This window comes from Falco biarmicus, chromosome 5 (genome assembly GCF_023638135.1).
Source record: "Falco biarmicus isolate bFalBia1 chromosome 5, bFalBia1.pri, whole genome shotgun sequence".
NCBI classification, from domain to species: domain Eukaryota; kingdom Metazoa; phylum Chordata; class Aves; order Falconiformes; family Falconidae; genus Falco; species Falco biarmicus.
Genome location: NC_079292.1, coordinates 78,532,856 through 78,559,170, shown reverse-complemented (window position 1 = coordinate 78,559,170; position 26,315 = coordinate 78,532,856). Strand labels below are relative to the sequence as shown.

Genomic DNA, 26,315 nt, shown 5'->3' with positions numbered 1-26,315 from the left:
TTTTTACATCCTCATTCCTTCAAATATGAAGCAGTGGCCCCCAACCTCTCTGTTTCTTAAGTCTGTGTACTAAAGAAATGCTGTTAGTCATACCTCTGATAGGCTCCAAACAGGAATTTCCATACCCTTTCTTCAACTAGGAGTCCAAAGTAGAGCAGAAAGAAGTCAGTATTTAGATCAATGGAAATACCAAATGGAGAGGCAAAAGCAGTTATGACCCTCTTCTGGTATTTATCATGACTGTTTTGACTGGGCACAGTTCTGAAATACAGTTCACAGCATAACAAGTGGGTGCTGACATGTAAGAACTTATGAAAAGTTAAAGCTGCTCCAAGTGTAGGTCTCCCTGTCTAAAAGCAGGGCTGTATAGAAAAAGGAGTTTGAGTTGAGATTTTCAACCAAATATTTAAATAGGAAATTTTGATAAAAATCACAATATGTTAAAAGTTTCTCTTCCTTTCTCTTTCTTTGAGAAACAATTGTCCTGAGATCTGAAGCTGGTGAAAGACAATATTCTTCTTCACACAAACTTTATGAACACCGGGGATGTTTTGAAAAACTAGTGAAAAACCCAAAGCTTGTATCATGGCAATGTAACAGCAACTGAGACAGTTCTGCTTCATTTGGGTGGAGGGAATAAAAAAAAACGACCTGAAAACAATCAATTTTGATTAAAGTGAATAAAATTGAATAAAGTGAAGATCTTTTAAATGAAAGACTTCAGAGAAGCACAAGAAGAAATACAAGCTATTCAACTAGGCCCATTAGCAGGATTAAACTGACTAAAACAAGTTATATGCTGAGTGAGAGACAAACAGATTGATGTGAATGTCTTAATAGATACTGGCAGAAAACAGATTGGATTATTCTAGTGCCACATTTTAAACGATAGCTATACATGCTGACATAGACTCAAGCAACTTCTTTAAACAAAATGAAGGAGAACTTATTCCAGTAACAGAATTAACTGATATGTCATCTAATATAATGTATTGACTGTCTGCAGTTGAAAGGATACTTTATTTGGCTTCATTAATTTTACTAATCCTACTGTTAGATAGCCTGTTTCTCCACTGGGTCAGAGCGAGGAGTTAGAACCCTCTACAGCAATGAAGTACTACATTGGCTTTATAAAGGAAGAAAACACCCCAAGGATCTGTTATGTACTCTCATGTTCAGCACTGCACACCTACAATTCATACTCCCTTTTTCTTCAAATATCCATTGCTTCCAAGTTAGTACTCAATACATGAATGAAAAAGCACCTCAGAATGGCATTTGGAGCCACTTGTATGGCAGAAAATTACAGGGAAGGCACCAATAGCCAAAACCCAGAAAAAAAAATATCATTCCAGGTACTTCAGCACCATCTCTCCCTTGAAGTGCTTTCTCCCCCCCCCCCCCCCCCCCCCAGCCCTTGCATAGCTGAAACCAGGGCAGAGTAGGCAAGATTTAACATGTTGTAGTTAGAATACCCAGACGCTGGGGGCTTGTGTACAAATTTCTTGGGCCTAAGTCCTGAAGTTTAAAATAGCAAATTTTGCAATCACCAAGCTACATCTCAACGTTCCATCCTGACAGTGTTTGACTTCACACAAAGCTTTTATCATACTCTGTAGGGAATAATTCCCACTTCCTAAAATAAGTATCAGTGCAAGATCATCCAGTCATGACAGTGATAGTGAACTACCTATGTTAAAACAGAATCCTTTATTATTTGAGACAGTTTAACAAATATGCTGATAAAGTAGGAAAACATCAATAACAACCAGTGACAGCTCTGTGCTTAGCAGAAGTGCTTGCTGCAATAGGACAGTTACTTGTACATATGCAACAGGAATAAGGTACAGCTTTGAAGCTGGATCTTCAAGTCTTTTGTAGACACAAAACTGTATATGGAAGTTGGCATCAATGGAAAAAAGCAGTACATAACTCAATCCTGGGGCAAAGATTTATTTCTAATCACCAACTGAGATAGCTTAAAAAACCTCACCAGTCTAGATGCTAATATGTGGAGTGCTGGCTTGCAGCTGCCCAAGGTAAAGGTCAGAAATGAGGCTAAGGCTGACAACAGTGAATATACTCATGTGTCCCACTAAAGCAATATCTTCCCTTCACTAGCCTACCAACAAGTTGTATGGATCTCTGAAAGAATGCCTTCTTTGAAACGATTTTGTTAATTTTCATTCCTGCAAAGCTGTTTGAGGGTATTTAAGTATTTGAGATCAGAATTACTTTGGTACATACAGGACAATTTGAACTTGCTTGCTTTCTTTTAGGGAAGGAGAGGAAAAAAGGGAAATCTTATAATAGAAAGAATCACTAAAGTCCTGAGGAAGCAGCAGTAGCTCCCTGTTGTCTACCTTTCAATCCCTAGTTTTCCCTCAGAACATCTTTTCCTAAAGCAACCTGTTTTTCTTTATTCTTCATCAGTTACTATAGAAAAAGGTTGAGACAGGAATAGCTATATCAGGTTCATCTGTTCATGAGAAGCAGATGAGAGGCCTGCAGTAGTGCTTACTCCAGATGAATATACTAGACAACCTCTGATCACACCGCTGAAGTTGAAGGATCTCATGAAGATTCTTTGGGCATTTGATATGTGCTATACAAGGCAATTAACTAAATCAGATCTCATTAGGACAAGACAATATATCATGTACTACAAGACAAAAAAAGTTGTCCTTATTTCATCCATGCAATTCATCTTCAGTTGGCTGGTTGCATTCTGTAGCTTGTTTAAACTAGTGTTGAGTAGAAGAGACAGTCCCATAGGTCTAGCACATGTAGCAATTCAATTGCATTTCCACCCTTCGCTTGAATCAGGTTGTTCACTCAGAGCTTAACTGTGGCCTCTGTTCACTTTGTTGAACAGTCTGAGACACACACCTTGTCTCTGTAGAAGAATCTTCTGGTCCCCTGGTGGGCAAGTGAAAGGCTTTATTAAGTTCCAGTAGAGACTGAGTGGAGCCTACTGTCACAACATTTTGTAAAGGCTGATTGCTACTTAAATAATTTAGTATCAGAGAAGCCCATAGATTATTTTTTAAAAATAATAATTTGCAATGCAGTTTTTGCTTTCCACACCTTTAATCCAGGAGAGCCTGGCAGACCTGAATGAATACACAGCACTTGCATCATTTTCAAGTGAATGAAAGAAGTGGGTGTTAGCAGCCCTGACACCCACCGTTTCTAAAATTTAGTTCATTCCCTCCAGAAGTTCAGTTTAACAATCAGTCAGGCCTCATTGATTTCCCAGGGCAGGAGGCACAGAAGACCAGGAAATATGCACAGACTAGTTGAGTTACACAGCTCCAGCAAAGTCTCACTTATTAATTGAAAGGGGTAACTTGCTTCTCCTGGGGAGGAAGCAAATAAATGAAAATCAAGGCATTTATTAGGACACTATTTAATCTTTACAAATGCCTGCACACCTTGAGACAGTTTCCAAACTCCTGAGCAGATGGAAAGCTGCAATATGTAAGAAAGAATACACAAGCTTTAAGTATGTGCGACAATGCTGGTTTTTTTCCCAGTAGTCCTTACTGAAGTCTAGCAGCTAGTAAGCTTAAACCTGTGTAATAATTACAAGACCTGTTGGTCTTAGGGGAGATTATGATAAAGTAGTCTTTTTCCCATTACAAACTTCCAAATTTGGAGGGCACCATCTGGTCTGTCATCTCAAACAAGACCAGCAACAGTGTCTTGGAGCCATAGGGAAGAAGACTGATGACTGAGGGCTTAGGTACTCTTACTGGAAGTTGTAGGGTATAGCAGTACTTACCTGAGAGCAGAGGATATAGAGGCAAGAAAGCCAGCAAGCAGAAGGAACACAAGAACACTCAGGATTGATGTAATGACAATCATGTCTCCGCTCCTTCGACCAGGCCAGGTATCAATTTTCAAGGGAAGTTTAACTAGAAAAAACATGGAAAGAATGTTCCTATGATCTATTTTTGACCATGAACACCCCTACCAAATAGGAGAAAACTGGTGATTTAGGGGAGGCCAAATGACTATGTCTATACCTGAAGTCTTAGATGATTTACGGGAAACACAATTTATGGGAAACAGTTTTAAGAATCAGTGTCAGCATTTAGGGTCTATAAGTTTTCCTCGGCAGGTTAGCTAATATGACAAGTACCTGTACTACTAAGAAATGTCAGCAGAACCACATACCATGACACACCTCAAATTTGAAACTGCATGTACAAACTTTATCTTTACTAAAAGAACTGTTCTGAAATACACAAAAGTAGAGAATTATTCCATATTTTAAGCCTGCTACTCCAATATTGATAGGCTGACAAAATTGTTAAAACTTTAAGAAAGGACTAGGTATTACTCATATAGTGTCCTAAGGCAAGCACAGATACTCAGAAGATCTGAGCAAAGCCACAGACTTACCTCTTCTGGTTTTGATTGGATCAGACCAGAGAGTCTGGTCTTTCACAATACCTTCAGTGCTGTCTAGCAACACATATTTAAACCTGTGGGAGAAAAGTGTTAGATTAGATATTTCAAATTTGAGCTTCCCTACTAGCATTTTTAAGCTACTGGATTAGCTGGTCAGACTTCAGGTTTTGTCAAAGCATTAGATGGAGGTTGTCAAAGATAACTGACTATTTCCAGAGACCTTATAAAGAACAAATAGAATTAATAATGGAAAAACATTCTATCCTATGTTGTGCACAGTTTGCACTTTGTTCTTGTGCGCCTTGGCAGATTATAGCTTTCCAACAGTTCTTTCAAGCTTGCTATTCCCTGTTGTGAAGGGTCTCTTTATTTAGGACAATGAGTGGTTTTGATTTCCATAGGGAAGTTGAAGATTTTGTCCAACAATAGAGATCTTTGCCACCTTCCTTCCTAGAGGAGATTATTGAAGAGACATGAGATTTGGCAAAGAAATTAAGTTTCCATTCCACAATAGTCTGAGTTATCAGAAATGTCCTGAAGAGACAGAAGATGCAAGACAGTTTTTGCAAAACTAAGGGCCCATAGTATTTCATTTCAGAAGAACATCAGGTTTCCAGAGCAGATGTGGCTCTGTGTGACTGCCGTTTTTACTACAGCTTTTAAATATCTGGCAACAGCAAAACAAGTGTATTGGGTAACAACTGTCAGGGTACCCAAATTCCCCAGATGGCCAGCTTCCCCAGACAACAGGGGTCAAACAAGTATGCAAGCCACCTGGCTTTTACTGTGAAGTCCAGTAACATTAGGGGCTTCTTGGAGCTGGAGACCAAGGAGAACTTTGGTTCTGCAGAATCCCATCAAAACAGAGCCAGCAGAGCCAGATCCATGTCTGCAACTTGGCAGAATCATCTAACACAAAATACACTGTGAATACTCTCAACATCACTTTCCAGTGAAAATCCTTTTCTACCAGCACTTTCTAATCAGATGCTGTTACCAGATTGCCTTCACCAACACAGGTATAGAACCAGCAGTTCTTATGTGAATTTTCCTACTGATCCGTGAATTTAACCTGATGGAGCTCACTCACCACTGTTAGAGCACCATCTTCAGGGTGCTAGACCAAAGGCAAGCAATCTTCCTAACTCCCCTGGCAATAAAGCATTTCAGTTAGGGACTGGTAATTCACGTCACACCATAACAAAGGAACATAACAGGCTCAACATTGCTTCCTATTGTGTTTTAAGAGTAGCAATCACCTTGTAAGAAATAAGAATTATACCTGTATGTCGTGTCTGGTGCAAGAGGTGGGTTACAGACAGCTAGGAAGTTTGGGTCATACAAACAAGTCCCATCATCCCCAATTCTGAAGAGGTATTGTTTCAGGACATCGGAAACTTTGTTGACATCTCCTACATCAGCAAGCTTAGGAGGCGACGTGCAACTGGGTACATTGAACAAGGCAGCCTTGTAAGGTCCAAGCTGCCCCCCGCTTGTTTGTTGGAAGGTGCTGTCGAGTGGTTTGCTCCTGTTATCAGTCACCAGGGAGCTTATCACACTTGCTGCAGGAGAAATGCTTTTTAACAAGGTTGTTAGACCTAGTTCAGTTCTTCCCATTCACCGAGTTTATTTGGCAACTACCCCAAAACACTCAAAAGGGAAACAAAAAGTCTGCTACCAGTTTGGCTGTGTAGTGATCCTACCCCCTCCTTCTTATTTGTTGATGAAGCTCTTTACACTTGTCCCTCAGAAACTGTGAAGGATCCACAGCATATCACAGAGCAAGACTTTTTAGAAGTCACCCTCCCAAAATTCCTTTTTTTCCAAGAAGAATCTGATTGAGTAGGGTCACAAAGGCTGCTCTTCCTCCATGCCACATAGGGTTCCAGTAAACATTCAGTAAATCCTGCCATCTCAGATTTGATACCATAACCAAGGCAGAATTCCTCTAGAGTCACAACTCTCCTGTCTCCTAGAGCAGAAACCCTTAGACCTCTGGTCACACAGCAGCTGGACCTCCCAGAACTACACAGTACACAGACCAGTGTGTAGAGGCTGCGTAAACAAATGCAGTACCTACATTTCTGGCCATCCAGGCATGTTCCTGCTTCCAGGCAGCATGCCTCAGGAAGTCTGAAAGTCCTCACTGCTTCAAGCAAAGTGTAAATCTGTACTCAGCCCTACAGCATAGTTTGAAAGCTCAATTGCAGCTCTCAAACCTTTCCTGCTGCAAAGCCAAAGCACAAGTTCAAAGAGGTGTTCCCAAATTCGGCAACCGCAGGTTGAAGTTTTTTCTGGGGGAGCCCCCTCCAGGTAGGTGTTCAGTGCTGTCGGCAGTAAAGGAATGCTAGTTTTCCCAAAGCTGTGATGCACTAGGAACTACTTCGGTTTGGAAGCATTCTGCTGTGCTTCTGGAGCAGATTTCTTGCAACTGCTTGGTCATGAGAAGTTTTTAGCTATTATCCAATGCAAAATTAAACCTGTTTTAAAAGGGAGAAGTTTCTAGCAAAGGTTAGAAATAAAACTTAAGGGTCAGTGCTCAAGTTAGTTGAGCTCTGACACCCCTCTCTTCAATGGGAGTCAACAACATGAAAGAAAATACTAGCTAAGACATGCTCTATTCTTAGGCTTGCTTCCCAAAATTGTAACACTTGTCGCAGTTAGGTCTCCAGTAACTCAGCTTGGCTCTGGTAAGCAAGTAAGAGCTTAAAACTAAAAATAAGCAAGTTTGTTTTATGGTTGTTTTTTTTTTCTCTGGGGTGAGTGTGTGTGTGTTTGGTTGGGTTTTGTTTGTTTTTTTTTTTTTTTTTAACTTTACTAGGTAGATCAAGTCTGATAATGACATTAACAAGATCAGAGCTAAAAGTTCCATTACTTCTTCAGAAATTTGCTAGACTCTTGGCTTTGTAGCAGGCTGACACATTTCCTTACCAGCAGATCTGAAGATAAGGTGTTAAGAAAATTAACTTCTCTTAAGTTTTCCTTCTCCCTGCTCCAGGAGACATCCAAGGGTGAACCAATGTGTTTCTCTGCAGACCAGAGACAAATCCAAACAAAATTCCTCCCAGTCTGCCAAGTAACAAGGTTTCATCTGCTTGCCTTAAAAGCAGCAGATTTCTCCGCATATAACCCCCTTTTGTAGGGATTCACCCATCTGTGTAGGAACTTTTGCCAGAGAATCTGCAGATGGGTGGTTGATGTAATTTCTAACACAAAATATCGTAATTGCAGGTATAACTAGGTATCAACAGCCTTTTAATTATAACACACTTACAGCCTGTTTTAGGCATACAAAGATGTGCACTTCGGCCATGGAATGTGTCTCAGAACTTTGTGCATTCACTGGTGCCTATATTAGCTGTATGGGATGGTGTCTCTGTTATGACATCTACTCATCCAAGGCCTCCTCCTTCCACCTTACCCAAAGTGGCAACAATCAGCAGTGAAAGTTTTAAGACTGTTTCATTTATTGGCCGATTTCTCTACTGCCCCCTCAAGATGTCTTCTCTGTGCCTCTCAGAAAAGGAGGCTGCATAGAGCCTTCAGGGTAGAAGGCATGATATAGGGAAGTAAGTTATTTCTGTCAGCTTATGGAGTAGCTCTAGCTGGCATTCAAAAGAGTCTGCCAGAACAGCAGGGAACAGAGAAAGCAGCTCTTGGTCACTGCCAGCAATGTTTCATTGCCAAGCAGTTATCAAATTCATTTTATGAATGAATCTATGAGCCAGGCATCTTTGACTGCAAGTCTAGCATGGCTTGCCTTTGTCTACAGAAAAATAAAGGTAGTCCTTCCACAGGCTGGCAACCCTAACTATGAAGCAAACTGCAGCAATTACCGGGTTTCTCTCAGCAGGTTTACTTAGGGGAATTCAGGCTTTTATACAAGGCATTGACATTTAGACAAAGATAAGGTATTGGACTGTGGACCACTTGGTTTCATTAGCAAGATTTGGGCAAATATTTGTAGCTGATAGTGCTGCTTCACACATACTGGGTTAGCTAGCATAGTACTAACACTTGCTATCATTAATCAGTCCCATTGAAATACTACAGTTACTTATATATTTTATAATACCCTAGAGAAAACAGAGGCCAGAGGCTCAGCTGGCACATAACTTACATCTACAAATTTTTCTCTGTGCTTCCGTTCAGACCCACTCCCATCATATTGTGAAGAATTGCTTGCAATAGCCACACGATGTAGTTATCTTCCAGAAAGGCATAATGCTGGATACTCACCTGATTCCTTCATTGCGTACAGGTTGATGACATAAGATTTATTTGGATACAATGAGCTGTCAAACATACAGAAAGGTTTTTCTAGAGCAACTGTAGTAAGAGTGGGATTGTTTGTAGCAAGCTGAGGGGCTGCAAGCTGAGGTTTCAGGCTTTGATCTAGAACAGAAAGTTACCAAAAAAGTATAAAAAACCTTTCTCCTCTCCCCCTGCAATCTCTGACTCAAAAGGGAGGATCTGGCAGTGCTAACAACATAAAAGCATACAAGGGGGATGTGAACTGCAGCTGAGCAGGAAACAGCCCACCTGCCTGGTGAAACTTTGAGAGTTAGGGGGTTTTGCTTTAATCAAAATGGGGACAAGGATTTAGGGAGGGAGGTAAGAGATGTTGCTTCTCAAAAATATGGCTCACCACCTCAGAAGGACAAAGACCTCATTATAGGGGAGGCTTGAACACACATACAGTCTCCCTCTTCCAGTGGCAGCACCAAAAGCAATGCTGTCAGTTCTAGAATGCTTTAGCACTAAGGAGTCTTAGTAAGCATTTTAAGACTAGACTTGTTAACATAAAGAGTGAGAGACTGAGCAAAGCCTTACAGAAGGGAAAACTGTCTGGGAGAGGCACTGGAAAGAGCAAGCAGTACTGGAATAGAGTTTATATCAGACACTCCCTTCTCCCCACACAAGCTCATCCCAACTCATCTCCTGGGAATATTAACTACAAACAAAAAGAAAGATTCAGTAGTTCCTCCTCTTTCCCAGCCTAGCTACGGTAGAGACACCTTACCAATCTTGCAGCAGAATGCACGTTTGAAGCCCTAAACTCCTCTCCCAACACATGTTCTAGAGCAGAAAGTTGACACCCAAGACAAAACAAAAAAAACATGAAAGAAACAGAAAGGGAAGAGATAGAGAGCAGAAAAAAAGAGGGGGGGGGGGGGGGAAGGGGAAGACTGTAGATAGATGTCTCTTACCTGCACACAGCTGTCCCAAGCAGCAAAAGGCTAATACAACCCAAGAGCTACACATGCTTGAGCCCTCCAGAAACTTGTCACAAAACAAAACAAAAATGCTGAGAGGCAGCCCCCACTGAAGAGCTCCCAGATCCACTTACTCCTTGGTGTCAACCACACCAACTCCTCTCCTCAAGGCCCCTGTAGTTAGAATTTACCTACCCCCTCAGCACCTCCCTATACGCAAATTGTCTCTCCTGCTCAGGTGTCGCCAGTCCCCCAGCTATTATCTGCTCCGAGGTGAGGAAGGGTATTACAGCTTTGATTTCCAGTTGATACTAGGCATCAGTGTAGTTCTCAGCAGTGCTGTGGGTGTAAAGAAGGTTTTTCTCCCTACCTGTGCTATTGATAGGTGGCTTTGTTCTTTACCTTCTTCTGTCTAAAAACTTTTGAAATCTCTCATGTAGGGAAAATTTGGAACTAAGTATCTGAACCCTGCATCCAGTGTGCATCATGGATGGTTTTGATTTAGAGCTCTAAATTTGGGCAGCCTTAATAGAGGTTACAATTGCCTTCTGAATTGTGTTTCCTGGGTTACATCCTGAAAAACAAAAGCCTTCTGCTTCTGGTTAACTCTAATGTGATTCAGGGCACCTACGTGAAGAGCAAACCATGCAGAAATCTGAATCTGACCTGTTGTACCAAATTGCTCAGCTAAGAATATACTTGATGAGTAACTGCTATTATGAATAGTCTATTACATAAGAGATCAGATTACAAAATTATTGATCACCTACTTAAAACAGGCTGAGGAGAAAGTATCAGCAAGCTTTTATAGAATTAAAGGGGCTAACATGATGTCACTGCAGCAACTCCAGGTTTACACTAATATCACTACAGTTACATTACCGAATCCATCTCCTTTACTGATATGCCATGGGCCCCAGAAATCTGTTTGAAATATGTAATCAAATGATTATAATGCAATTTCCGCCCCATACGTGCCTTATTTTGTTTCAAATTCTGCATGTCGTCTTCAGCGTGTTTGGTTTGACTTTTTTCTCACATTACTTTTGAGGGAGAATACTGAATACAGGAGTTACCTTGCATTTGCACTGTTATAGAGTAAGAAAGAGTTGTATTATTCTTTCTCACTCTATAAATGCAGTCTAAGTCTATGCTGGCATAAATACTCAGGTAAATCAGACTAAGCCAGAAAAGATCTTACCCTTCTGTCTTTTATTCCTAGGAATATGATTGTTAACATTTACACTAGGGGAATTACTTGTATAAACTTGATACTGATCTGCTCAAGAGTGTTTTTACCCCTTAAAGCAATATAATAATGCACAAAAGTTGCAAGGGTTCTGACTCCACAGTAAAAGCAGAGAGTAAGAACAACAGGATCTCTTTCTCCATCATAAAATCAATGTTTTCTCCAAACAGTGGTTCCTGTAAAACCAGACCCTGAATTCTTTAGACAGGTAATCCTTTGAGAGCAATCAGCAGCAGCTTTTTTCCCCCTTTAGACAGAAAATAGACACCAGGACATATTGGTTGGCAGGGAAAAATAAATATTCTACTTCATGGCATGCAAGCCACTTGCACGTGCTACAAAATACTCTTCTGAGTTTTATCAGAAAACACTGCTCCCTCATTCACTTTCTAAAGCATCAAAACAGGCAACAAAAAAAAAATATCTAAAAAATAAAGATTAAGGCCCAGAATCACAACAATTTTTTTTTATTTAAAGGTAACAGTTTTATTTCTTAGATTCACAGCCATCAAACAGTAAATCCAGTACTTATTACTCAGGCAAAACCCTGCATGACCTTCTTGGAGTCTTGCCTGGATGAAGAGTGTGGCAAACTGCTCCTTGGGCTACAGTCATTCGAACTGTTGCTCAGGCAATTAATTTTATAACAGCCAGGAGTATGTCAGTAGAGCTGCTCATCACAGAAAGTTAATCACCTTTCAAAGTGGATACAGGATAACAATTTTAGCCATTATTTTTCATGAGGCTAGTTCTTCAAGCCATCATGATTTACTTGAGTACAAGGCCATCTGGTGCTCTGGTGGAATTCAGCAGTCACAATAAGGTGGGGGTAACATTGCCTGTGTTGTGAGATTTTAGAATTATTGGGTTTGTTCCATGCTCAGAAGAATCTCAAACAAAGGTAGAAAATTAACATGACAATAAACTCTCTCAGCTCCATCTGTGCTGGCAGATGTGTCCTAAATTAGGACCAGATCTCATCCTTGCTTACATTTGTGTAAATCCACATTAACTCCACTTGAGTCAGGGGAGCTGGACTGGATTTAAAGGGTGTTACTGCAAACAAACTTAACCTCAGTATAATTAGTGTTCCCTGAAGGAGGCACAGGGGAAGAAACCAATGTAAATTCCTATGTCTTTGTTTAACAATGCCAATTTTCTTGCTCTGTGTAGCCTTGTGGGCAATTCAGGAGTAATTCATAGAAGCCTCCTGAGCCAGTTTGGATTGATGGCTCTGTGAGAACAAAATTTTAGCCTTGGCTTTCCAGGGCTGTGAGAAGCCTGTAAAGGTTTGAGGAGGATAAGGCCTGGAGTCCAAAAGGCCACGCAAAGTGTGCAACCCTCCAAGATCTGAAGTCCAAACTTTCTTTACATTGTCTGTTGTGGGTGTAGTGGAGATAACCCTCCATACTCTGCTGTGCTCCATCTTTCCAGTCCACTGCATGGGCTAAAATGTATAGGCTATTTGCAGCCCAGCTCCATGTAGAGACATTACAGTGTTTAATAAAGAGATTAAAAAGCATGGTGGTGATCTAACAGTCAAGAGATAATCTAATCCAAAGGGTGAGAAAGATGAATGAAACATATAATCTGTTTTAAAGTATTTTGAAAAACCTCACTGGTTTTCTACATAGCTATTATTAGCTTGTAATTTCCTGCAGGTATCCTGGTGGGTGTAGACCTTGAGGAATGTGCTGAAAGAGGAGTAATGCCTTTGTGAATTAATTTTTTAAAAGCATTCTATGAATATGGCAGATCTGGAAGAGAATGAAGAGGCAGTTAAAAAAAAGTTGATAAAACAAGTGATCAAGGCTTGGGAGAGTGGTGGAGAGCTGACAGTTAAAAATGGAGAAGTACAGAAATGCAGCATTATAAAATATTGTGAAAGCGAAGACAAGTTGGAATGAGAAACAATGGAAAAAAATTTCCTTCTGTCCATCACTGTTCTTCAGACATGATCTGGCAGGAACTATAATCACCTCTGTTGCTGAGTCTTATGCATCATCTGGTCTGCAGAGGTTAACCACAAGGGAAGCAGCTGTAATACTGCTGTTACGACAAGAACATCTGTCCAATTGAGAGTGGCACTGAAACCAAAAAATCTATTCAAAGAGGTTACTGGTCAGCTACTACAGACTTCAGAAGTGGTTGTTCTGGGGGCTGATATTAGTAACAGAATGTTATGGGCAGTGTCTGAAAATCCAGGCTATCCTGGCAATGTACATTTTCATCCAATGGTAAATAAATTTCAGTCACTACTGCACTGTATTTGTATCAGAAGGCTGAAGATAAAAGGGAGAAATTTCCCATTTATCCAGGAAGAAAACTCCTCACTGAAGCAGGAGGTGAAATACCGCTTATGACATTTCTTTCTCTCAAAGTCTTCCCAGAATACTTGAAGGGAGTAGGAGACTTACATCTCACATGATCTGCTGCACAAAGGCCACACAGATGCCTCGTACAGTTGTGCAGTTCTGAAATCTCTTTGATATGTCTTTGGCTTCCTGGAGAAGTACTTCTGTCCTTTGTTGCTGCCACAAGGGGCATTCATTTCTGATCATGAAATCTACATACCTGTTAACATGGCCTTGGGATTTATTTTCAGGGTCTGTCTTACTCCTTTCATAATAAAGTCCCTTTGTGCGTATGGACTGTGAATCACCAGAAGAGCTCTGCAAACTGTTTTGTTAAAAAGGGACCGATGTGATGGAGATAATCCCCATCCTACATTCACTAAGCACAGGAACAGACTTACGTGCTGAGTAGGGTCCCATCTGTGCACAGATCAGTGCAGCATGACTCACTGAACCACTGATCTCCTTAAATTAGAAATCTTTCATGTGTCCATAAGGAAATATGAAGGCTCAGTTAAAAAGATGAGAACTTGGAACTTATTTTATCATCTGGTGGCAATTAATTTTGTGCAAACCTGAAAGGTCAGGCAGTGAAAACATCAGAAAAGGAAAAATAACTTTCTTCTTAAGAAATCAGGGCTACACCATTGTCTAATATAAATTGGCACGGCTTCATTGAGGTAAATTTCTTACAAACAGAAGAACCAGTTCTTCTTGCATTCCTCTCATAAATCACGTGTAAGATCTTATCACTGCAGTAAACCCCAAACACAGAACACTGAAACATCTGCAACTTGGAGGAGCCAGGGGTTAAAATGAAAGGCCTCATTGTAACACAGAAGTTATTGTTTTCTTTGCTGAGGAAATGTCTTACTATCTACAGTTACCTGCTTGAACTTTCATCTCATACTGGTAAGAACCACTAAGAAGCACTTCTTTTTGTGAACCTCTTTGGGTTTACATGATAGTGTGGATGTCCCTAATAAAAGCAAGCACCATTGGCTGCAGCCTTCTCAGAACTTCCCCTTGTGATGGTTCGTTTGTGCCAGGCAAGTCAATGTAGGTTGGTCCCACACTTCTTCACTTACAGAATGATATTTCCCTACTTCAGTGAATCCATTGTTGGTTGAGGGGCTTGTCCTAAACATCAGTAATAATGTGGAGTCACACTGTTGTAGAATAGAAAGAAGAGAAAGTATCTTTAGTAATTCAGAGTGGTTAGGTAATTGTGTGCTGCATTTATGACCAAAGCAACATGTTTTTCACGAAGAATAAAGGTAAGATGATGGGGGGTGGGCGGTGGGGGTGGGGGTGGGGCAGTTAATCTTCCTGGTCTGTGAACTGGCTACATTCCCTAGGCTGCGGTTTCTGTTAACTGGCTTTGTATTAGCTGTGTTGGCATGATGTGTGTCCATGCAATGACCCGTTCCTTCGCTGATGAGAGGAAGCAGGCCTCCCCAAGTGGTGGGTGTAATCCCTCACTTGTGTCCTCAGGCTGCTCTTGATTATTCATATAATGAAGCCCTTTTAATTTAATTCTACCAGGAAAATAAAACTCAGCTTTCTGGGTCTGCAAGAAAGAGTGAATTTTAATGACATGAAACTTGATTAATATTTGAGGTTTGAGAATGATCTCTCTGTAATGGCTGAGGCTCAGGCTCTTCCCTCACAAAGATTTTTGGGGGAAGGTTGAAATACCTCTCTAAATCTAGAGTCTTGAAATATCACTTCATGAAGTCAGTTTAATTCCCTTGAGATTCAGCTGAACTTTGGTGCAATAGCTGTGGTTTTATATGAATGTGAAGTATAACACAATGAGGCTCCTGTACTGATCAGTGTGCCAAATTCCACCGCAGACAGGCCAGGGTAAAAGTTTTCTAACAAAATGATGAATTAGTCCATAATGTTGTAATTAAAAATGGAAAAAGCTTTCTGTTAGGACTTCCTTTACTTACTGAATTGTAACCCACTAGCTAATTCATGGTTCCTAGAAGGACAAAAAGTGTATGCTGTTTTTGACTAAAGTCTTTATGTTGTAGCTGAAATGCTTTATGGTAAATTCTGAAAGATGCCGCTTGAAGTTAACAACCAGATAAAAACCCCAAAACCAGAACTACCCCCTAAAAAGAGGTATATGAATCAGATGTTGCATAGTCTGGATCCTCGTTCTTTAAACAATGTTAAAGAAATGCCCTGTTCATTTGCCTTCCAAGAGGTGTAAAAGGACTTTGTAAACAATTTTATTATACAAGACCATGGTATTTATATCCATGGCCCCAGTGCAGACTATGCAGGAAGATGGAATAATCTGTAAGCATAGGTACTGAATGCCCATCTGCTGCTAGTCAAAATTTATGTTCTAAACAATATCAATATTTCTGGTTACTTACACTCATTTTGTTTGTTGTTTGACAACATAGTCCTCTACAGAATTTACATATAGCTTCCTGTTGATAAAGTTTAAATGGCTCAGTTTCATCTCCGTTCCTCTTCAGTATTCAAAGTACTACAGTAATGCTGGAGTAGCAACTTCTTGTTTGACGCTTAATTGAATAGGAGCCATAAGAACCTGTCAAGCAGGAATGCTGCCAGCTCTGTATTGAGTTCTCTCTGTAAGTCAATGAGCAGTATCAAAAGATTGGGGTTTTGAGGAGTTCATTTTCATGGTTTGATAACATGATATACAGCAACTTCTCATGCACAAATACAGTTGGAATATGACTAGAAGAGATTGGGGTAAAAAAGGATCCTGATGTAGTAAACTACTGTGATTCACAGTTGCTCTAGGAAAGGGAGAGAAATGCTTGACCCAGCATTTTTTTGTATGGTTTGTAATTTAACATGACATTTATAGAATTTCAGTTTAAAATAGACAGAGGTGCTTCGGTGTTTTTCTACAGCTTCTTTGAGATCATGTGCATGTTGGATATGCTTGGCAGTAAATAGCTTTGGTCAGTGATTCAAGGCAAAAGAAAAGTCAATGTGATGCTGTGGAAGGCATTTGCAAAAATGCATCCCAGAATAATTTACATTAAAAAGTGAAGCAACTCAAGAAACAATACAAGAAAAGAAAGACAATATTTCTCCTGACTCATATGCTTCTGATGTTCTAAGCTTTCAGCTGATATCAGAAGTAAATATAAATTAATAATTATCAATAATAAACAGGCAGGATTCAGTGTAAATAGCTGCTGTGAGAGGAATGTGATACAAAATGTTAGAATTTCAGCTATACTGGTGTAAGTTTTCTGCAGCCAACAGATTTAAATTTAAAGCCCTGTAAAAGGAGACAAAACTAAACTGGTAAATCCAATTATTTTTATCTTAAAAGGATTATATGAAAAAATAAGCATTGCTGTGGCCAATGTCTAAACAGGGAAACTGATGCACAGTAAAGTGCAGTAACTTGACTGGAGTGTACAGTACTGAAGAAAGCCTGTGTCTCAAATCTCATGGCTCTTAGTCCAGCACCTAATGGACTGAGCTGACTTCATTGTAAGCTTATTTCAGGGATTTCATGATTAGATATTTTTACTTAGCTTGGTAGGCACAATCTTGGGTTTTTTCTTATACAAAGCTATTTAAACTGTCTCTTTCTATTCACAATGCATTCATAGTAGGACTCAGCAAGAGACATTTTGTTGGAATCTGTTTTCTAAGCAGCTTCAGTTCCAATCTTATCCTTGTCTTCAGCCTGCCTACCCCTGCAGTGCACGTGTCTCAGCTCTCAGTTGTTAATTACTCCCTTAAGGAAGAGTTGTTTTGTGATTAGGCCTTGGGTGAGGATTCAAAAGATCATGCATAGCTAATGGCTCCCTCTGAAAACAACCTATTTAATGTCTGTTTTTCAGCTGCCCACTTGTAAAATAGGAATAAAAATCATTCCACTCTCAGCTTTTAGTGTTGTCTATTCAGACTATATGTGTTTGGGGAAAGATTATTCTTTATTAACTACATCTTTAACCTTTAAAAGAATTGTGTAATACAATTCACTGGCCAATTTTGGCAGACATAGAATACAATCCTCAAACTCACTTTCAGTTTCCAAGCATTTGTGCACAGAACCTCTGGAAAGTCTTCACTATACAGCTTGCCATATGTACAGGCTGATGAAATAACTTAAATGCATTTGGCTTCCAAGAATGAATTTCATATGAACACAGTCTAAACAGATACTCCTGTTCAGGAGCTGGGACCCAGCTGTTGGGTTTTTTTTTTCCATACACACAGCATTTTGTTGCACAAGGCTTGATTCTTGAGAAATTTGCTTTTACTATTGCCACATACCAAGAGGTCAAACTCTGAAACTCCTGATTTAAACTATGTATATATGGAAATGCGCATCCTCATAGACAAGCTGAAGAAAAACTGACAAGACAAGCAGATAACACCGTGGACTGAATGACTGGGCTCAGAGAGTTGTGATCAGCAGCATGAAGTTCCAGCTGGAGGCCAGTCACAAATGGTGTACCCCAGGAGTCCATACTAGGATCAATACTGTCTAACATCTTTATTAATGACCTAGGTGATGAACCAGATTGTACCTTCACCAAGTTTGCAGGTGATAAAAAGCTGAGAGGAGCGGCTGATACAGCAGAAGTTTGTGCTGCCATCCAGAGGAGAGACATCTGGACATGGTGGAGAATGGATCAACAGGATCTCATGAAGTTGGACAAAGGAAAGTGCAAAGTCCTGTACCTGGGAAGAAATAACCTTATACACCAGTACAGAATGGGGCCAGTTGGCTGGAAAGCAGCTTTGCAGAAGAGGAGCTGGCTCCTGGTGGACAAAAAGTTAACCATGCCATCACTGTGCCCTTGCGGCAAAGGCAGCCAACAGTACGTGGGGCTGCATGAAGAAGGTGATCCTTCCCCTCTGCTCAGCCCTGGTGAGACCACAGCTGGAGTGCTCTGTCCAGCTCTGGGCTCCCCAGCACAAGAGAGAGATGGAGCTACTGCCATGAGTTCAGGGAAGGGCAACTAAGGTGATTAAAGGGTTGAAGCATCTGGCATGAGAGAGGAGCCTGAGAGAGCTGCAGGTTTTTAGCCTTGTAAAAGGAAAGTTCAGGGGCGACCCAATCAATGCATATAAATACCTGATGGGAGGGAGCCTAAAACAAAAAGGTAGCCAAAGGAAGAAGCACATGGAAAGACAGGATGAAATGGAGTTACTGGACTCTGTACAAAGGGGTGCCCATCAGCAGTATGAACAATCAGCTAAGAAGAAAAGACTTTTTCTAAACCTCATCCAAATTATTTAGAAATGCTTTGTCAGAAAGGCTACAATACAGCATGATGTGAGTTTAGTCTTAACTATACTGTAGTCAGGATAATAAAACAAGTCATGTTAGAAAATGCCAACGTGAAGCTACATGGACAAAACCTGCTGTAATCTAGACCAGAGACCAAGCAGACTACCTGATTCACAAAATCAGGAATAGGGCATGTACAACTTTATTTGAGAACACATCTTTTCTTATCCTTGTCCCTCATGCAAAGACAAGAACGAAGTTAGATCCTTTGTGCTGCTTTTGGTGATAAAAGAAAAGCAGACAACTTCAGCACCTCATTCGTTATGCTGGTTTTGGGATTAATAGCATCTTTCATACACAGTGTCTGCTAAAGCATATCCCTAGTACAGAAATCCTGAAAATAAGAATGCAGAAGGTACTAAATAGACTTTGTCAATTGCATAAGAGTTTTTCCACCCTCTTTCAGTCTGGCTGTAATTCTTGTTCTACCAGACAGGCTAGAATGGTTTGTTGCTGTCTCCTGCATTTTACATTTTTAAGGTATTTTCCCCCCTATCTTTGTTGTTAAACATTCAAGAGAAGAGAATAGCTCCAAGAAGCCATTTCTGTTTGGTAGAATTATTAAATTTCAGCAGAGATAATTCTAGAAGTCCAGTATCCTGTGTCATTATAAACATTAAGGAATTATGTGCTATTTCAGCCTTTAATATTTTAAAACTGGAATGAAATAGACCCAATTTCTTCTTTCACAGCAACTGGTATGACAAATGTATTACCTGGTCACTGCATAGAGGTAATCACAAGTAATCAGTAAGTTGCTGTGGTTTACCAGCTTCCAGATTGTCAGCCAAGCCATATGAGCTGGATGTATGTGATCTCCCAGCCCTTTGCAATTGTGGAGTAAAATGAGTTAACTTAAACCACTTAACCTGTCAAGTTTCATTACACATCTGCAGCTGTGTAAGAGCACATTACACTGCCAATTACTGTGTATTATCTGAATAGCAGAACATTAGAACAGGGAAATTTGATCCATTTGCAACTATCTATATATATGGACCACACATCAATCTCACTGGTAGCCTGAAGTGAAAAGTTTAATCAAACTTAATTAATTTCTTACTTCTCCTAGGTTAAAAAAGAATTTCGTTTAGTTTATCGCACTGACAACTTTTATCAATGACTGTGTTGTTTCAGTGCCCTGTCTAGTAGTGGCAAGACTTAGGTCATTGCCAAAAAACCAAGAAGCTCCAAACTTGTACTCGGATCTTGATCAGGCAAAGCTTAATTTATGTCCTAATGCTTATCTCACATGGCAACCGTTTTATGTGTTCACCTACTAAAGGGATGTATTTCTGCTCCTGTTATTTACACTTTTTTCTTTCTTTACTTTCCATTAATATAAATTTTTCTATTAACAAAGAATGCACATCCCAAGGAAGACTGTTTATTATAGATCTTTATTCCATCAAGGTTTCTGTAAGTACATTTCTAGCTCGCATAGGCCTAAAGGCTCCTCTTCAGAGTCAGTTCTCCTAAATGTAATGGATGTATGGGACACAACTTAGATATTTAATGAGAATGATCCAGCAGCTCAGGTGTTTGCAGCTGTACTGCACAGCCATAGTCTTGCTTGGTCAAAGCAATTTTTCTACTAAAAGCTGAATAGTGATAGTGACATGCCAGAATTTGGAGAACATTTGTAACACAAGCCTAACGTTATCATGCATGCTTTTCTACATTAAATGCTAAAATACCTCACTAATCAGGGCAGCAAAAATACATTTTCAAGTATATAATCCATCTAGTTTTATAACAAGTCATTGCCACCATCCCAGCTGTATTTCCACATAGCAATACACTTCTATCATCCAGGAGGATAACATCATAAATCCAACATCATAAACGTGAATACCACTTACCAAAGCCAAAAAGAGCTGAACCCAATGGAGCTACATAGATTTGTACCAAGTGTTATCTCTGTAGTCTCCTCCAAGCAGTAATCCCTCTTAACTGACCATAGTCTCTCTTAAGTGTTCAGCAAACAGTGAGGGACAGCCACAGGGAAGGGGAAGGTGGAGCTGCATTTCCTCTAGAGAAAGATTTGATGAAAGACATGATGCAACGTATATGCAAGGGAGACAGATTTCTCAGCCTGCATAATAGACTTCCATGAAAACTAATGACTGTCAGAAAATGAATCTCCTTTCATCCAGGAACACAGCATATATAGCACCATATATATAAGAAATGCAAGAAAAGCCTTCCTGAAATAAAGCGTTCTTCTGCATGCACAAACTTTTCCTTGGGGAAGGGGTGAAAAAGTGAATGAACCACACATGCTAGATGTTGCTTGCGTACCTCGATGCTGCCAGTAATTCTTTAAAAAGGGCTGTTGAATAGGGAGGTGAGAACAGAGCAGAACTGACTGGAGAGAACTGGGGGAGAGAAGATGCTGAAGATTTTGCAAACATAAAGATGAGAATCAAAGCAAAAAAGCTCCGTAATGTCAGAAACAAAAAAAGGGAGAAAGCTCTCCATGACCAACATGAGAAGAAAGCTGGCACATACCAAGTTTTTCTCTACCTATATTTCACATCCCAAACACAGGGACTTGCTCCTGAAGCAACAAGTAGAAAGCAGAGGAGCAGCAAAGACCTCCTAAGCAGCATTCCTGTGGTTGGCACTGCAGTTCCCCTGTGTCCCTTTCCACTGTCAGGGAGCACACGGTGGGTAATGCTAAATCAGTGCTGAGCCTTCAGTTAGGCTGTGGGAACGTGACACATCTCAGGCAGTGTCGAATAAAACCAGTGCTGCTGTAGGAAGCGTTTCAAACTTAGAAGCTGGTAAGATGGTAAAGGACAAAGGGCTGTTTTGAAGCAAAAAAAGGAGAAAGTCAGAATGGTAAACCACAAATAAGTACTGAGTTATAAAACGTATTCCAGCTCACAACAAAGCAAGCTGCAAGTGCATTCATAGCTGATGACAAGAGTTTGGAATCATGTAAACTTTCAGCTTGAACCTGCAATCATTAGTAGAATAGAAACATAAACGTTAAAAGTTATTGGAAATTTTATTCTCTGTGCAGTGTTCCCAAATGCTGTTACATCATCCAGAGACGTTGCCTCCCTCTTCCATCTGCCACATAGTTCAGGTGACTTCTAGGTGCCTCCTGGCCATCCTCTCTGCTGTCTGCCTGCACTCACACCATGTCTCAGCACTTACCTGCCAGCTGGCACAGCAAGTCTGAGGCTCAGGTGTTTCTGAAGGGTTGCGGCAGGAGTGCCCTGGAGGTAGGGCAAGGACAATGCCAATGCTTCTTTCCAAGTCCTCAGTTTTGAGGTTGGCTTTAGTTCACTTTAGATAGAGTAATTTGTGAAACAGTTAATTAAAAAAAAAAGAGTTTCCGGAGAAAAGAAGAGTTAAAATAGGTTAAAAGAGCACTGATCTCAGCCTTAAGTACAAATGGTGGTAGCATCCTGTGATGGCAACAGGAAGGAATGGGTTACAAAGTGTAACACTGGTAAGCAGGGTAAAGAACTGTCTTTCCTACTGGCTGTAAATGATGTCCCAATGTATTAGTAACAACAGGGAATTCAAACTATGTTGTTAGTGGTTGAGAAGATACTATGCATTTTTTAATAATTTAGTGATAAGAAGTGCTTTATGGGTGCTATTTACCATTACTATTATAGATACAGAGCTTCCCCCCTGATCCCCATCCTTAATCTTACCACAAGCTAAACTACAGTCAACTTCAGGCAGACATTTATTTGAGCAAAAGTTAAGGAAGCATGGAGGGCCTCATTTTGTTGTCCATCCTTTATGGAAGGACATAAAGAGCAAAGCTTCTTTTATTCCACTGAATATGCATACAAACATTAAGATGCCCTAATAAAACCTATTCAAAGTAGTATTGAATCCTAAGACAGTGTGCAATAGCTTCAATTGTTTTTCCAAGATCTAAATAAATTCATGGAATAATGAGAGCTATACTAATTATTTAATTACATTAGACATTACTATTAAATATCGAGACAAAACATCTGGCAATATTACTCTAATGACTTGTGTTACATTATCTGTAAACAGAAATAAACTGGTTTTGAGTATCTCTATAAAATTATTTCCTCTCCATCCATACCTCTCTCCCCTCCCCACTTTCATAACTATTTGGGAATGTTGGTTTAGATGCATGTGTTTAAGAAGAGACAAGAGTTCTCTGAAAGAGAGTGTTAGTTTGTAGCCATTAAATTAGCTGCCTTTTGAAATAAGCCCACAGAGATCCACAGGTAATCAGAATCTCTTCTGAAGTCTGTTTTTTGTGTATAGCTTAGTTTATCTAGTTTCTCTGACAGTTCCCCACAGTGTCTTGCATTGTATGTGTTTGTGACTTTGTACGAATGTTGTTCACTGACATTCATACGTGAATGTACCATGCTCTGGTCCAGTAATCTGAGCAGCAGTCTGAAGGTCAGGAACTGGGGAGAGTCTCTTTGACATTGGTTAGCTGATAACCAAAGAATATAGTTTCAAGATAGTTTGTACTTACAGTTTCATCACTGTAAGGGTGAATTCAATATTGTGAGGAATGTAAATATACATTCTGTGAAGCTGAATCAGAATTTGACCTTTTGCTTCCACATCTCAGTTTGCTGAGAAATGGCCCTTGTTTGGTACTCTCCTGTCTTATAGGTATCCAGGGATATAAAACTAATGAAGCATTTTATGTTGGAATTTACACTGTAACTGCAGGATAGGCTAGTATTTCCCAGGAAAAATCACATACTTTTTTCCAAAAATCTTTTTTTTGATTGAAGTAGTGAATCCAAAGCCTGATAAAATGAAAAGTCCTGCATCTTTAAAGAGATTAGAGTCTATAAATTTATTTGACAGAAATGTACTATAAAAGGTAATTCATCTTACCTTCATTATGAAAAGCCTCATCTAAAGAAAAAACTAGTCTGAGGAAGGATAGATTTTTGTTTTTATAGAGCATATTAGCTGCATTGACCCTTTTTTAAGCATTTTTTCATCCACCAAAATACGAATGAGCAAAGTTAACATCTCCATTAACATTTAATGTGTTTTTTTCTCCCCTTGCACCAAAATACTAGATGATGGATGTAGTGATAGCTTGAGGGCTGAAGACACAGGGCTTAGCGATAGCCGTCTCTCACCTTTATATAGCACTTCCTCATCCAGATGAAACTGGGCACTGAAACCAGTTTGCTTTACAAGCTAGTTCAGAGCTCTTGAAAGTGGTCAAGGTTACCGTGACTTGAAGAGAATGGTTTCTGTCAGTCCTAATTTAAGAGCATATTTGTGTGTGATCAGGTGTATAGATGCTTATTTGCTCATACTTGAACCTGACTTGCAAGAATAGAGTTCTACTTGCTGGCTGTAAATCTCCTTTCAATCTTCCAGCTCTTTGGCTGAGATCTAAAGTTATTGAAACCTGGGCTTCTAAATTCGTATTTACACTATTTTTATGATATACAATAATTATGTTTGTAGAGTGAGTTAAATGGGTAAAAAACGTAAATCACTTCACATATAAGGCTTAGTTATCTAAACCAGATAATTTTTTATCTGTCTTTACGAGAATTCCCTTATGGTCATTGAATGAGAGTCAGACAAGCCTTGAATTTTAGGATGAAATTCTTCATGGAATTAAATAGTGTTTATGATATAGACATATGGCACAGAATACAAATGACCTCCAATCAACATGGAGGGGAAAACCCACACTGAATAAAATAAACTGCATGCACTTCTCCGTTATATACATCTTAAGTTGCTGCAATTAATATTTAGCTTTCCATTATATTTCAGCTGGACATTAAATCCCATGAGAGATGTCTTCTCTGTGCAAGTCTCTAGACAAACACAGAATAGCCTCCACCTTGAAAACCTTGTAGTATAAATAGGTAGAGTGAGGAAGGAAGGAGACACACACAGAGCATAGGTGCTAACAACAACGTCGTTCTTTGAAATACTATTGTCCCATTAGTTACACTACCTGGAAAGCCCTGGATGTTACAAAGTGAGATTTGTTTTGCAAATGACCCCTCAGATTTATGGTTTGTTTTATATACTGATTTCTGAACAGTTTGACCCGCAGTCCTCCTTCTTCATGGTGGTATAGTCTGTGTCTGTGGGGAAACTGAGCCGGCAGCAGGCTTCTCCTTTCACACAGACCAACTACATTATGCCCTACAACAGGGGTCCTCAAACTATGGCCCGCGGGCTGGATACGGCCCCCAGGGTCCTCAATCCAGCCCCAGTATTTACAGATGCGCCCCCGCCGAGCCGGGGGTTGGGGGGGAAACCAAGAAGCCACAGATGACTACCTGCCACTTCATCTGCGTGCTGGCCCCCTGGTTAAAAAGTTTGAGGACCCCTGCCCTACAAGAAGACGACATATTTTCTCCTTTTCCCCAGAAATGCTTTCACTGCAGCTCAGGCTTATGAATTACTCAGATTAGCACAGTGGCTTTACACCATGTATGGAGATCAATACACAGTGTTCATAGTCTCCTTTTTGTGCACAAGAGAGCTATTTTATTGATCCAACCCCTGATTTCAGGCCTGACCTACCTTATTAATCTCTCCTATCCTTCTGAATAAACCCTGCAGATGGCAGTGATCTAGCTTAGAAGGTAGTACTTGCTGTTATTGCCAAAATAAAACCCAAACAACACAGGAAACTACTTATGGTGCCAGGATTCTGAGAACAGGTGTTTCTAAATTGCTATTTTTCCGTCAGTGGTGTCCTTTCAGTCCACAGGTGCATACTGAAAGCCATACACTCTGACATGTGGTCACAGCTAACGAACAGTCTGCTGCGTAAAGGTGCATTTGTGGAAACAAAGCACTTCAAGCTTCTTAGTATTCCTCACAGAGTTTCAGGCATAACACATTTAAGAGATGTGGAGCAAAAACTTCGAAGGGGAATTTTCTTCAGGCAATGAATATCTGATTAAGAACTAGGAAGTGAAGTACTAAAAAACATAAATCACAAGATCCTAACAACCAGGGCTGTTTGAGCATTGCCTAATCACTACACTTAAGTGTCTCATAGTTCTAAGTGTAAACCCTGATATAATACTATACTGCTAATTGATATTCTAGTGTAAGTACTAATGTATTTGTGCAACATTTTGTATGATATGATTTATGGCAACTGAAGTCAGTGTGTAGTTTTCCTGTGGCTGATTGATTGGACCTATGTGAATATCTTTCAAGATACCCTACAAAGAAAAAAAATAAGTTGTTGTGCTTACTCATGGTTGAAGGGAAGTGAGAAATGCAGCAGAGTGAGACCTGACACTCACCAGGTCAGAGAGCTAGGACTGAAACCAATAAAATGTTTAGTGACATTATAAGCACTTTGTGAGTAGGATGTCTATGACATTAATAGCACTAGCAATTCCAGAAAGGGATGACTAAAATTTATCTAGTGAAGATAAAGAAGAAATATAGATAAAGAACACTGTAACTACCCAAGAATGAACCCACCCTTCTCTGGCTTAGATCTAATCTAGCATGAGATGCCTACCTGTACCGTATTTGCACTTTTAAATTGCAGTGCCATTGCTGAGCCCATGATAGAGGAAGCTGACATTTGACAGTGGGGTTAGGAATGCCTGGCTAAATAAACATCGCATACAGATCTACATCTGGAAAAGGCATCATGATACACAGTTTGCAGTATCACTCACCATAAGAGCCCATCTGCTGATGTGCCCAGGTACACCGTCCACAGACAGTTTTGTCTGGAAGTTCCAGATCCAGGGGTGGGTTTGTGTCCCAGATGTCTGAGGCTG

General features: G+C 40.0%; 1 protein-coding gene across 1 annotated transcript; it reads right to left on the bottom strand.

Moving 5' to 3' along the window:
- Positions 1-1,757: 1,757 nt before the first annotated feature.
- UPK3A (uroplakin 3A) lies at positions 1,758-26,315 on the bottom strand. The gene is made up of 7 exons (XM_056341134.1): positions 26,211-26,315; positions 9,627-9,699; positions 8,656-8,811; positions 5,699-5,978; positions 4,408-4,490; positions 3,785-3,917; positions 1,758-2,919 (listed from the first exon to the last, which is right to left on the bottom strand). Exons 1-7 carry the CDS (start codon positions 26,211-26,213, stop codon positions 2,832-2,834), a joined length of 816 nt encoding a protein of 271 aa, XP_056197109.1. The 5' UTR covers positions 26,214-26,315; the 3' UTR covers positions 1,758-2,831.

Coding starts and splice junctions, on each gene's coding strand:
- UPK3A (XM_056341134.1), bottom strand. Junction 4,491..5,698: donor GCACCAGACACGACATACAG/GTATAATTCTTA, acceptor TTTCTCCCACAG/GTTTAAATATGTGTTGCTAG. Junction 3,918..4,407: donor TCCAATCAAAACCAGAAGAG/GTAAGTCTGTGG, acceptor TGTTTTTTCTAG/TTAAACTTCCCTTGAAAATT.